This window comes from Pyrus communis, chromosome 4 (assembly GCF_041283825.1).
Source record: "Pyrus communis isolate YQ-2024b chromosome 4, ASM4128382v1, whole genome shotgun sequence".
NCBI classification, from domain to species: domain Eukaryota; kingdom Viridiplantae; phylum Streptophyta; class Magnoliopsida; order Rosales; family Rosaceae; genus Pyrus; species Pyrus communis.
This window is the reverse complement of record NC_142568.1, coordinates 23,424,436-23,438,396: the sequence shown is the minus strand read 5'-3', so window position 1 is coordinate 23,438,396 and position 13,961 is coordinate 23,424,436. Positions and strand designations below refer to the sequence as shown.

Genomic DNA, 13,961 nt, shown 5'->3' with positions numbered 1-13,961 from the left:
GAGGTTTATATGGTTTGTCCTTGGGACGTTCCGGGCACTTTTCCAACCAGTGGAGACCTTTATCCCTACAATAGTTACAATATGCCACAATAAGACGTCCTTTGGAGGAACCACCAGGATGGGCACAACGGTTGGGGTTTTTGTAGAGTCGACGATCAAAAAGACCACAAACTACACCATAACCATCGCCAACAATCGTGCCCGGTGGGACACTATTCGAGTATGGGCAGGCGGAACTAAAGTGCTCATATTCCTTACGGCAAACTCTACAGTGCCGGAAATTATGCTTTTCTTGTTCTGTTTTTTCCTCGAGTTGGAGTTGAGCCTTTGAGTCTCCAGCGTCCTTTAGTAAACATTTTTGGTTTTCTATTTGTTAGTACTGCCATTGTTAAATACACGAAGAAGAAGAAGAAGAAAACTTCCAAATCACACGTATAGAGTAAAAACCATAACCTAATTTTTCTTGCAACACAACACGTATACTGTAGAGTTACAAACAACATGTATTGAGCCAATTACACAATTATTAATTAGCAATTGAATTGAAATGAATTGTGACCTAAGGAGAGTAGATGCATGCATATATGTTCATTCGGGAGATATTGATAATTATTTATATTACTCAATTAATCAAATAAAAAGGATTCAAGGTAATCTTCCCAACACAAACCCTAAAACAAAAATCAAAAGCCATACCATTATGTCTCTAGATATGGAGGACTCCCTGTCGGGGTTTCTCCACTGTTGAGATTTGATGATGTGAGGAAAAGTTTGTCCTACATCGGTGAGGGACATGTCTTGCTATGGGCTTATATGGTCTTGGGCTACTTTCCATATGACCAATTGGTTTTATGGTGGAACCCTAATTTCATTATCCACGGATCCGGATCTCACACTATACTTGGATTTGGGTTTGGTTCCGGATTTGTACTTGGATTTGGCTTTGACTTTTGCCTTTGCGTCATTAGAAGAGAGAAAGAGAGATTGCATGAATAGGGCTAATGGAATTGCATTCTTTCCCAGACATTCAAGTCGTTTACTAACATTTTCGGAATCAAAACAAGATGGGGTCCACTTAAAATCAGGAATTGGATCCCTAAATCTCCTGAAATTAGATCCCCTATATGGAGGTGGTATTTGGATTCCATGGAGAATGCTCTTCCAAGAATCCAACTTTTATACCCAAACTGTATCTTCTACTTCCCCCTTCATATCTGTGACTCTGTTTGCCCAGTCTGCCGACCCCCTTGCATGTTCACCAACTCAATCACGGTTCTAGATTAGGTACACTTAAAAATCAGGAATTGGATCCCTAAATCTCCCGGAATTGGATCCCCTAGATGGAGGTGGTAATTGGATTCCGGGAGGAAGGCTCTTCCAGGAATCCAACTTTTATACCCAAACTACCCCCGTATCTTTTACCTACCCCTTCGTATCTATGACTTTCATTGCCCAGTATGCCGACTCCCTTGCATGTTCACCAGCTCAATCACGGTTTTGGATGATTTTGTGCCAGGATGGGCTTTGAAGACTGAGTTGGTGGAATGAGTTGTCGTTGGCGAAGAACGGATTTGAAACTCCTTCGATGCCGCATCTACCAATTGAACGACTAACACCTGGAATTGAAGCTGCAGTGGTCGTGGATCCATTGCTATGGTGGTTGGGGGGTATATTCCAATGATTGTGTGGTTGGAGAGAGATGGAGGGAGATGATAAGTAGATGGAAAAATAAGAGGGGGAAGCTGAAGATAGTTGGGGTGGGGCGGTGGCTATGGAGGCGTAAAGGGGTGGAAGATGGAGACAGGGCAAGGAAAGACAGGGGTGGGTTGTGCGCATTGCAGCTTGACCTTCAAGATGAAGGCGTGGGAAAGATGGAGACGTGGGAAATGTGCAGCTGGACCTATTTATATATTTTTATATAGAATAATTTTATTATATAAATTTAACTAAGAAATTTAATTTAATTAATTAGTATGAAAATAATTTATTTATGTAAGGGAAATTTAGTAATCAACCTAGTTTTAATTCCGATTGAAGTGAATTAGTAAACAACTTATATGGACTCAACATCATTCATACTCCGATTTCAGACAGTTTTAGTAAACAACTTCAACATGAATCTAATTCTGATTTCACCTCAATTCAATTCCTCCTCAATCCAATTCCTCTCAATTTGATTACGGATTACTAAGCGTGCCCTTAGCGTTGTGGAGGTGAGACTGGATTTCGGTTTGGTTCTAGTTTTGCTTCGTTTTTGGCCATGGCTTTCCGCAGAGAAAAGATTGCAGATCAGAGAGTTAGGAGAGGGGACAGAAAACGAGAGATTTTCACAAATTAGGGTTTTAGCGTTATTGTCAATGGTGATGTATAAAAAGGGAGAGGGCCGACTTCAATTTAATAGGAAAGTAAATAAATTGCCTTTTTGTTTTCTTTTTTTATTTGTAAAGAAAACTGATTTTACAGCTAAAAGAAGTCAATACATTCGAAACCTTCCTTTTTTTTGTTTTGTCGCAATTTTAGGGTTATTTTGAAAATGTGGATGGTTTTCACAATTTTCTCTCAAGCGAAAACCTTAATTCTACAATTTACTCTCACACCATCCTAACGCTAAAACCCTAATTCTGCAATCTCTCTACTTCATAATGCTAAAAACCCTACTTCTGCAATCTCTCTCTTCTGTCTCACGACGCCATGGAAAAATTGAAAGCAAAATCCAATTCTTAAACCAAAAACAAATCCACAACCAAACCCAAAATTTCAACTACTGCGTGAGGTCAGATCCTTGTATGGCTTTTTATTTTTGTTTTAGGATTAATTTGTGATGGTGAAGATATTATATGGAATTTTGGTTATAGGCTAATCGAATATTATAAATAATTAACATCTTCCAACTGAATATACATGCATCTATATACCATCCTTCAAACTCATTTCAATTCAATTCTATTTAAATCAGTTGCTACTAAATAATATTTTTTTCCTTTCCTGGAGTGGAGTATTTCAAGCAAAGCAGGTGGCCTGCATGGCAATCGTATTGTTTGTAGAAGAAAGGTTAATTTGTGCAATTGGTTCAGTACATGTTTTTTCGAACCCTATATATAGTATACATACTGTGTACCAACTCTGAATCTTTAATCTTTAATATTAGAAAGCCAGCAATCAACTTTGATGTCTCAAGGCTTCACCAAAAATTTCTAGACTAAAATAACCCTCAAACAAAAAAAAACAAAAACCGACACAATATAATACATTAAAAAACTCATGGACATTTTTGTCAGAATACAAAAATATAAAATTTGTTTTATTAACAGAAAAAAAAAAAAAAGAAACAGATAACTCCTCCATTTTAGGAGAGAGAACAACCAACGTGGGGATAAAATTCCTCAGGATTAGCACGTTTAATTTTCAAACTGCATAGCAGTTTCCATACAATTTTCAAACTCACACGTCTATCTTCTATTCCCCCATTTTCTGATCAAACTTCTTCCTCACACAATTCCACGTACAACTCTATTCATTCTGTTTTCTAACTGCAGCCTACCACTCCATATTCTTTCCTTCTTTCACTACTATTTCTCTACAGGTTTCAGTTCTCACCCATTTGCATGCTAAGAATGTACACAAATCGGTAAGTCTCTCTCCCGCGCATTTTCTTTAAATTCGGTTTGGTTTTCTATAATTTGATAATTTTTGGGTTTTTATTTTATTGTAAAATCTCTCCCGCGCATTTTCTTTAAATTCGGTTTGGTTTTCTATAATTTGATAATTTTTGGGTTCTTATTTTATTGTGAAATGTAAAATCTGATCTTGGGCGTTTGAAATTCTTTCAGGTAGAAAGAACTGCTTTGAAATTCTTTCAGTTTTGGCAAGGCTACTTTTTCCAGATCGATGAACGTTTATACGCGCATCGGTAAGTCATCGGATGTATAGACGGATTAGAGATTTTCAGATCGATGAACGTTTATATGCGCATCGGTAAGTCATCAGATGTATAGACGGATTAGAGATTTTCATTTTTATGTTCTTTCTGCCAATAAGTTTATTTTCCTGCTCATTGTTTGCTTTCTCTTGGGTGCCGGTGATTCACATAGGGTAAGCTCCGGAAAATTACCTCAATTGGATCTGCAAATGGGAGGAATACCTAACAGCAGCAGGTGAAGTTTTCTTTTTATGTGCAGTTTTTAAGTTACTTATGCATTCTTTATTTTTATCTCTTTTGCCCATATTCTGTACATCAATTTTGTTCATTTAGTCTGCATTTTCGGTACTTTTATCTTTTTCCTTCTTCATTTACATGGTTGCACTACTCGAAAATTTTCTCATTTGTTGCTTCGATCTTTGATCATCATCTATTTTTTTATGCATATTTTGTAATGGGTAGTTGGTGGAGGGACGTTGGTCTCTCTTTTGTTTATCCGAGTATTACATTCGATTGTATTGTAGAATGTTAATTATGCTATTTCTTAATTTCTACAGTTATAGACTTTGGTAATGTCATTGCATTTAGGTGCTGAAATGTCCCAAAAAAATAAAATAAAACACCCCGATGATGAATATGTGAGGCTTACCGAAGACAAGAATTGTAGTTTTTTTTGAAGCAGCAGTATAAAACAAATGGTTAGGTTTTATTTGTTTTTAAGGTGTGCTAGCCATTTTAATAAATTTAGAACGTTTTTTCTTTGATTTAGGGCCTATATCACGAAACTTTTAGAGTATTAGTGTTAGGTTTCGTTTAATGATTACATTACTTAATTGTTTTAAATTTTAAACTTTAGTTGTATTGCTGAAAGTTTGATTACTAAATTACTTTGCAGAAACAGAGTTCACAGTAGCTAAGAGGATACTAAGAAGCAAAGACTTACAACATACATATTGACTTAAAATGGTCTTATTCTCTTTTGCTTCTCTTCCATGTTTTGTTGTATGTTTAACCGTTATGTTTTCTATTTGTTTTCGTAACTCTTTTTGCTTTTGAAGTTTACTGCTCGGTTAAATATTTGTACCAAATGCTTCATGTTGTTAAGATTGGGTAAATTTAGGGATTCATGATTGGGTCCGTGGTTGAAGCTCAGGAAAATTAGCTCAATCGGATCTGCAAATGGGAGGAATACCTAACAGCAGCAGGTAAAGTTTTATTTTTATGTGCAGTTACTTATGCATTTTTTAAATTTCTACCATTTCCAGAGATTGGTGTGTTATGAAAAGGGATTTGATATGTAAGAACTGAAATTTACCAACCTCCCTTTTTTTAAATGATTTCTGAAGAATGGGTTTGATAGAAAGGAATCTAAGTGCTCTGCAAATATGCTTGCGCCTCTCAAATATTTGCTTTCCCTTGGGTGCCTATGATTCACATAGGGTAAGCTCCGGAAAATTAGCTCAATTGGATCTGCAAATGGGAGGAATACCTAACAGCCACAGCTAAAGTTTTCTGTTTATGTGCAGTTTTTAAGTTACTTATGCATTTTTTATTTTAATCTATTTTGCCCATATTTTGTACGTAAATTTTGTTCATTTACCTTTATTAAGAATCATCAAATTGAAATTTCAGTTTTAAGATTTTTGGAGGACTCCAACATATCAAGTATGGAGGGAATTGATAGAAGCGATATGTCAGAGGTTGTTACCTTATCTGCATTATTCCTCTTTTGTACAGATGATATATTTTTTCTTATTTTTCAAAAATAAAATAAAATTCATTCTGTTTAGCAATTTCTCAATGTAGGTTGGCAATGAAGAAGTTGACTTTGGACAAACAAATATTCACAATTTTCAACAGTCAGACCAAAGGTATCGTAGGAGTAATCAACAAGGGCAAAATCATAGGAGCAATCAACAAAGACAAAGACGACAATCTATGAATTCATCACAGCGGGCTCGAATTTCAATACGACGACGTGCCAATTATCAAACCCGCTTGAACTCAATCAATATAGTCCAAAATCAAACGGAAGTAAACCAAGAAAACATAGGATCGACATCTGCGGGTAACTATGATTTTTTATTTTTTTTGTCTCTATTCAATTCGTACGTTGTATTAACATTTTTGTACAAATTATTAAGACAAATATATTAAGATTGAACAAATCAGTGATTCTAAGTTGTCATTGCCTTTTTGTACTATCAATGCAAACATCCATTTAATAATTCTGTTATGTCTATAATAATTTCAATATTTTGGATTGTATATATTTACCATAGTGACCAACGTTTTAACAAGTACTCCAAACAAGAAAAATAAATAAAAAAATAAAAATAAAAATAAACAAAGAAGGAAAGGAATATTATGTAAACTTGGAATAACAGTTCAAGTATAATAGTCAAGAGAAAAATATAAAAATAACATCACATAAAGATATAGTACATCGATACTAAATGGAAAAAATTGTGAAGTTAAAAAAAAACATGCAGCACATAATTACACATATGCAAAATCAAAGGAAGCAAAAAGCACAACCCAAATCAGAGAAATGAAATCATAAATCAATGATTCAGTGCATGAAATTCACTAAATTTTAGTAAACCCTAGATTCAGAGATATTGGCGTTGCATTCATTTTCATCCGAAAACGGCAAGAAGAAAACCACTCTCATCCAAAAAAAATGTGTTTTTCTTTTCTGTGATCAATTAAAATAAACATTACTATTCATCCAAGGTCTGGCATCCAAAACAATCCACAGTTTTTGCTTTTCTGATCACTAAAAGCTACAGACTTTAAAGAGAAAATAACTCAAAATACAAAACATTCACTTTTTCTTTGTTTTCTTCTTCCTCTGCCACTTATTATGCGACCTAGGCAGTCTCAATCAAACGAAAAGAAAAAAAAACGTAATGTATACCAATGATTCAATTACAAAAACAAAAGGAAAAAAAATACGTATGTAGGTACTTAAATAATATTCTATGCTTACTAATATTTTTCGTGCACCATTACGTTTCTTGGTTTAGAGCAACGAAATGCATATGTTACTGATCAGACACAAAGCCAACGAGAGCAATGGCGGGATCAACAACGTATGAGGCGGAATTCAATGAGTTCAAGCCAAAGACACGAATATTTAGCACGGGGACGATCCAATTATCGTGTTCAACAAATTCAACGCTCAAACATAATGTTATTTGGTGGTGAGGCCGATCAAGTTCAACACCCTAACATAGTGCAATTCGATGAAGGCAGTAGCAATCATGTTGAACGACTAAACATAGTGCCGTTTGGAGAAGGCAGCATCAATCAAGTTCCAAGAACAATGCGCTTAACTCATATAAGGCAAATTGCCCGATCGAATAGGACACGCTTGCCTAGGGATGGACTAATACAAAGTTTTACTAATAATGGTAATCACACAAACTACCATAGTACAACTTTGAAAAAGATAAACATCAATATCATCATTACTGTAAACACTACTTATTACCTTACTTCCATTTCATTTGATTATAACAGAAAATACAACAGCGCAATCGTTCAATTCGAATACTCCAATGAGTCATTGTTATCTGCCCATCATCAATGAAGGTATCATTTTTTAAATATTAATACCTACAATTTCAACTATGCTCTCTAAATCATGAAACACCTTTAATGTTTCCTTTTTAAGCAGATGCTTTTAATCTCATTAATGAAAATGAGATCCAGCCTAACGAGAACGTACCACATCGACATCATACTATGGGAAGAAGGCCAATTCATAATTGTGCTAGAAACTTTAATGAAAACATGGAAATCCCAAGATTTCACATGCCAAATCCAACCACATGTCCAGATTGTCATGCCCGTTTGTTCTCTCATGAAACATCTGAAATGTGTTGCTTACGTGGAAAGCTTGCTCTACCATTGGCACCGTCCCCTCCTGAAATGACTGAGCTTTTTTGCAACCAATCTGCCGAGGGAAGACATTTTAGGCAGAATATACGAGCTTACAACCACATTTTTGCCTTCACTTCAATGGGAGTTCATGTTTACGAAAACCTAGCAACAGGAAGACGTGGTATTTACACATTTCGTGCTCAAGGTTCCATATATCATAAGATTGGAAGTCTTTTGCCTATTAGAGATAGTAGACCGAGATTCCTACAAATGTATATATATGACATAGCTCATGAAATAGACAATCGAATGAGAGAAAGTGAAGCACTAAACAGAGATGTGGTTGAAAAAATCCAACAAATCTTGAATCAATATAATCCATTTGTGCAAACATTTCACCACCTTGTGCAACGTCAAGATTTGCAAAGTTGTAGATTGATTATCAAAGAGCAGCCCGCGAATCAACGACAATATTGTTTACCGTCTGCATCTCAGGTTGCTGCAATCATAGTAGGTGGTGAAGGATCAGAAAACATTAGAGGTCGAGATATTGTTGTGCAAACTACAGATGGTCAACTTAAGAGTATCAAAGACTGTGTCGGCTACTATGACCCTTTACAATATCCATTGTTGTTACCTTATGGAACATATGGATGGGATGTGAATACTCGAAATAACAACAGCAGAAAAGTGACATGTTGTGACTATTATTCGTATCTTCTTCAGGTAACCTAAGACCTTCATCTCTATGAATACAATATTAATTTTTAAAACTTATATTGTGTTGAACAATGAATTTTATCATTTTAGATCCGTCAACACGACGAATCGCTTCTACTTCGTGGTGGCCGCCTATTGCAACAATATGTAGTTGATAATTACATCAAGATCGAATCACAAAAGCTTAGATGGATGCGTAATAATCAACACACAATTCGATCTGAATTTTATCGAGGACTGCAAGACTCATTAATTGCAGGACAAAATAATGCAGGTATGAAGCTAATCAGTTTATAATAAAACATATATTCTTTAAGTTCATGTTCTGTCATATTAAATGAGACTTATTAAAGGGTTGAAACAAAACAAACATATTTAGACTTATTAACGACCTATAACAAAACAAATACAGGAGACGTCGGTCGTCGTAGGACTATATTACCATCATCTTTTGTTGGTAGTCCCCGAGACATGTATCAAAGGTATCAAGATGCAATGACTTTGGTTCAAAAATATGGAAGACCAGATATTTTCCTAACAATGACATGTAATCCAACTTAGGAAGAAATAAGTGATGAGCTACTACCTGGCCAAACACCACAAGATCGACCAGATTTGCTTACAAGGGTTTTTCGTGCAAAATTTGAAGAGTTGAAGAATGATGTTATAAAAAAAGGTGTTTTAGGCAAAGTTCTTGCATATGTATATGTCATTGAGTTTCAAAAGCGCGGTCTCCCCCATGTTCACATGCTTCTCATGTTAGAAGAAAATGATAAGCTTAATAGTCCAGATGATTATGATCAGGTGGTACGGGCTGAAATACCAAATCCAAATGAAGAGCCTGAATTGTATGGTGCCGTCTTAAGGCATATGATACATGGTCCATGTGGAATACACAATTCACGGTCACCCTGTATGAAACGTGGTAGCTGTAAACGAAATTATCCTAAGCCATTTGCACCAACTACAGTTCAAGGAAATGATTCTTATCCAGTCTATCGTAGAAGAGACAATCATGATCCAATCCCATTAGATCATAATGCATGTATAATGGTGGATAATCGGTGGGTCATTCCGTATAACTCATGGCTACTCCTCAGATATGATTGTCATATTAATGTTGAGATTTGTTGCAGCATTAAGAGTGTTAAGTATCTGTACAAATATGTTTACAAAGGTCCCGACCGAGTAGCTTTTGAAGTCCATCATGAACCTATTCAAGATGAAATAAAGCAGTTTGTTGATGCAAGATGGGTTTGTGCACCTGAAGCTTTATGGAGAATATTCAAATTTGTAACTAATCGACTTTATCCATCGGTGGAACGATTACAAATTCATCTTCCTGAAGGACAAACTATTCTTTTTTACCCTCACCAAAGAGTAGCAGATATTTTGGCAGATGACACTAACTCGATGACTATGCTGACAGAGTTTTTTACCAAGAATACCACTTGCCCGGAAGCCCGACAATACTTATACCGGGAATTCCCTGAACGGTTCAAATGGAGTCAAAGAGATAAACTCTGGAGTGAGAGGATGAATAACCATAAAGTTATTGGCCGGATATATGCAGTCTAGCCGAATGAGGGTGAAAAATTCTACTTATGCATTCTTCTTAATCATGTTAGAGGACCAACATCATTTGAGAATTTAAGAACAGTCAATGACATTGTACAACCAACATTTAAGAAGGCAGTGGAACAACGAGGTTTGCTAGAAGATGATGATAGCATCAGACAGTGTCTCTGTGAAGCCACTAACATTCACATGCCGTCAGCTTTGCGAAGGTTGTTTGTTACCATCTTAGTTTATTGTGAGCCACATGGAGTAAGAAGATTATGGGATGAATTTCATTCATTTATGGTGGAAGATTATTCTGTTTCAAGTACCACAAATAATACTTCTATCTTGAACAAGCTTTTGCAAGACTTGAACGGACTATTAGTGCAACATAGTAAGTCTGTATCTGATTACGATTTACCACAAATAACACAAGATTGTGTTAGAGACAACACAATTCCAAGGAGAATACAAGATGAAGTTTCACTTGACATCTCTGAAGCAGACCTCAATGCGGTACAAAATCTAAATGAAGACCAAATGGCAGCGTATAACTCGATTGTGTCTGCTATTGAACAACGAGACAATGCCATATTTTTTGTGGATGGTCCCGGAGGGACAGGAAAGACATACTGATATCGTGCTTTGTTAGCAACCTTAAGGAGTAAGGGTCATATTATATTGGCAACAACAACATCTGGAATTGCAGCAACCATATTGCCAGGTGGAAGGACAACACACTCTAGATTTAAAATTCCCCTCAGTCCAGATGCATCTTCCACATGTTCTATTAGTATCCAGTCAGATTTGGCAGAATTGATAAGAAAAACATCAGCTGTTGTTTGGGATGAAGCACCAATGGCACACAGGTTTGCATTTGAGGCTCTTGATCGAACGTTCAAAGATATAATGGGCGTTGACCTACCATATGGAGGAAAGGTCATAATCTTTGGAGGAGATTTTCGACAAGTTCTTCTAGTTGTTCCAAAAGGTACAAGATCTGAATTGATGCAAACAAGTATGATTAATGCTTCATTTTGGGAACACGTGAAAATCATTTGTCTTAGGCATAACATGAGATCCATCAATGATCAAGACTTTTCAGATTTCTTACTTCATGTTGGTAATGGGGAACAAGAAACTATGATAGACGACATGATGCAATTACCATCATCTATGGTTATTCCATGGAATGGTGAAGAATCCATTGTCCAATTGGTTAATGAAGTTTTCCCCGATTTGGAATGTCATGTATGTGATGCAAGATACTTGGTGGAAAAAGCAATTATAACACCAAAAAATGAGGATGCTGACAAAATCAATAAAATGATCATCGATAAATTTCCGGGGATTGAACATATCTTATACTCTTTCGATTCAGTTGAGGACGATGTGAGAAATTTGTATCAACAAGAATTCTTGAATTCAATCTCACCTGGTGGAATGCCCCCTCATCAGTTAACTTTGAAAAAAGGTGCCCCGATAATGCTTTTGAGAAATATCGATCCGAAGATGGGGTTGTTCAATGGTACAAGACTGGCTTGCCATGGAGCTTACAATAATCTAATTGATGCCGAAATCTTATCTGGACAATTTGCTGGAACTAGAGTGTTTTTACCAAGAATTTCTTTAAAGACCACAGAAAGTGCAGGACTCCCATTCGAAATGATGAGAAAACAGTTTCCAATGAAATTGAGTTTTGCACTAACTATAAATAAATCACAAGGGCAGACAATACCAAATGTGGGTATTTATCTACCAGATCACGTATTCAGTCATGGACAATTGTACGTGGCTTTATCAAGAGGAGTTTCAGCGTCTACAACAAAAGTATTGGTAAAGAAAGGAGAGTTACACGGTAACGAAGGAGTTTTCACAAGAAATGTTGTGTACAAAGATATTTTGCTTCCCTCGAATTCAACATAAGGTTACATTCTTTCTTTTAATGTTTAATTCCCTTTTTCAACTTTTAATGCACTTCAATTACAAATAATGCTAATATTTGATTTTAACCAAACACATTAAATTTTCAACAGGACGGAATGATATGAGTTCATGATATTTTTTGGTGTCATGTGCATCAAGGTCAATTAAATTTCTCGGATTGTTTTTATACTTTTTATTTAACTTTTAGTTGCAACTAAGTTATAAGGATCTTCTCTGTTATTTATTACTTTTTTATTTTTTACATATTCTAGACAAAATACTTTAGATTCCGCCTATATTATTAGAGATGATAATCGCCTTTATTTTATGTTTCTATACTTTGAACCAATCCTCGCATATAAATACATCTAAAATGTGTAAGTTGCATGTAGCGTGCCGTGATTTAAAAAGTGTCTTTCGCACGTGCTTGAGAACACCGTAATAGGCATTGCTGCGTGTGAGAGAGTATCCACGTCAACAACTTCAATTTATTGCTTCCAATTAGGTGCAGTCATCTTCTAGATTTCATACCTCACCTCCAAACTTGGTATCATACTTTCTAAAGCATATACATTGACAACCACAATGGAACAAAACTAACACAATACACATTTAGGGGCGCGTAGCGCCCGTGATGCAAAAATGCCTCTCGCACGCACGTTAGTGCGTGCAGAGAGGCTAGTATATATATGCCCAACAGTTTATTGAAAATGTCATAGTGCTTGTGCAGACCTATTTCCGACCATCTCGGTCACATCTCAATCCGTATAGTAAGACATTGTCCGCTTTGGACTACATCCTCACAGATTTGTTCTTGGGCTTCCACTCAAAACTCGTCTTACAATAGGGAGGTGGACATATATATAATCCACCCCCCTTAGGGTTGTCGGCACACTTTTGGACGGAGAGTGGTTTTGATACCAAATTGTCACATCTCAGTTCCCGCCAGAGAGCACACTTCCGGCTGGAGAGTGGCTCTGATACCAAATTGTCACATCTTAGTCCGTATAGTAAGATATTGTCCGCTTTGGGCCATGACCTCACAGATTTATTCTTGGGCTTTCACCTAAAACGCGTCTTACTATAAGGAGGTGGACATGTACATATAAGGCACATCACCTCACCTCACCTCCCCGGACGATGTGGCATCTTACAATCTCCATACTAGGCATGTTACATTCGTAGCAGAGACCAACGACGAGAGAGACAGAGAGAGTAGAGAAAGAGAGGTGGAGATGGCGAGGAAGAATTGTGAGGTTTTGATACGAGAGTCGATGATCAGGATTGGGATTGGCAATCGCTATAACACCCGAATCCAAATCCCATGTCGTCTTCTTCATCATCACCGTACGGTCCAAACCCTAGCGCCCCCCCCCAACAAAATTCAATGCCAACAACCACAGCAGCAGCATTTGCCATTCCTTCCTCCAACGCATCCGCCTCCTCCTTGGCCTCACTCCTAGCCAGGGTCTCCGCCTCCGGTGCACTCTCGGCCTTGGCTGTAGGCCCAGGCTCAAGTAAGTACCCCTCTCGCTCGCTCTTTCTCTCTCTCTTCCTGTTTTTATCATCTATCTGTCTCTGACTGCGCTGCCGGCTGTTTTGACAGAACTTCGGTTTCCGAGTCCCCAAGTCATGATGTTGACGGAAAAGAAAGAATATAAGAGAGCAATTAAAGAAGTTAAAGCTAAACAACTGCAGATTACTACCCAGTATTGCATTGAAACAACTGCAGGTTACTACCTAGTATTGCATTGGATTGAACACAACATGTATGATTTGGACTAGTTAGTTAATTACATTAAAATGAGAAAAACAATCAAGGAAAAATGCTCCATAATCTGATCAGAATTGCTTCACAATTTCCACCCGCAAGTGCATATTCAGTTCAGTTGGAACTCGGATATTCCTCCCTTGCTGGCTGGCTTTCCAAAAGGACCACCTTTGCATC

At 36.8% G+C, this 13,961-nt stretch overlaps 2 protein-coding genes and 1 long non-coding RNA gene across 3 annotated transcripts; all 3 read left to right on the top strand.

Annotated features, from left to right (window-relative positions):
- The first annotated feature begins 3,962 nt into the window (after positions 1-3,962).
- On the top strand, positions 3,963-5,532 carry LOC148697665 (uncharacterized). Its single transcript, XR_015961898.1, has 3 exons — positions 3,963-4,154; positions 4,815-5,124; positions 5,359-5,532. It is a non-coding gene; the product is annotated as an uncharacterized LOC148697665 (long non-coding RNA).
- Positions 5,533-6,965: 1,433 nt separating this feature from the next.
- On the top strand, positions 6,966-10,723 carry LOC137722211 (uncharacterized). Its single transcript, XM_088691973.1, has 7 exons — positions 6,966-7,335; positions 7,445-7,516; positions 7,602-8,533; positions 8,618-8,801; positions 8,940-9,031; positions 9,089-10,023; positions 10,156-10,723. The coding sequence occupies exons 1-7, from the start codon at positions 7,017-7,019 to the stop codon at positions 10,721-10,723; spliced, it is 3,102 nt and encodes a 1,033-aa protein (XP_088548099.1). The 5' UTR covers positions 6,966-7,016.
- Positions 10,724-10,945: 222 nt separating this feature from the next.
- LOC137740661 (uncharacterized) lies at positions 10,946-12,058 on the top strand. The gene has a single exon (XM_068480495.2). It carries the CDS (start codon positions 10,946-10,948, stop codon positions 12,011-12,013), a length of 1,068 nt encoding a protein of 355 aa, XP_068336596.2. The 3' UTR covers positions 12,014-12,058.
- The last annotated feature ends 1,903 nt before the right edge of the window (positions 12,059-13,961 follow it).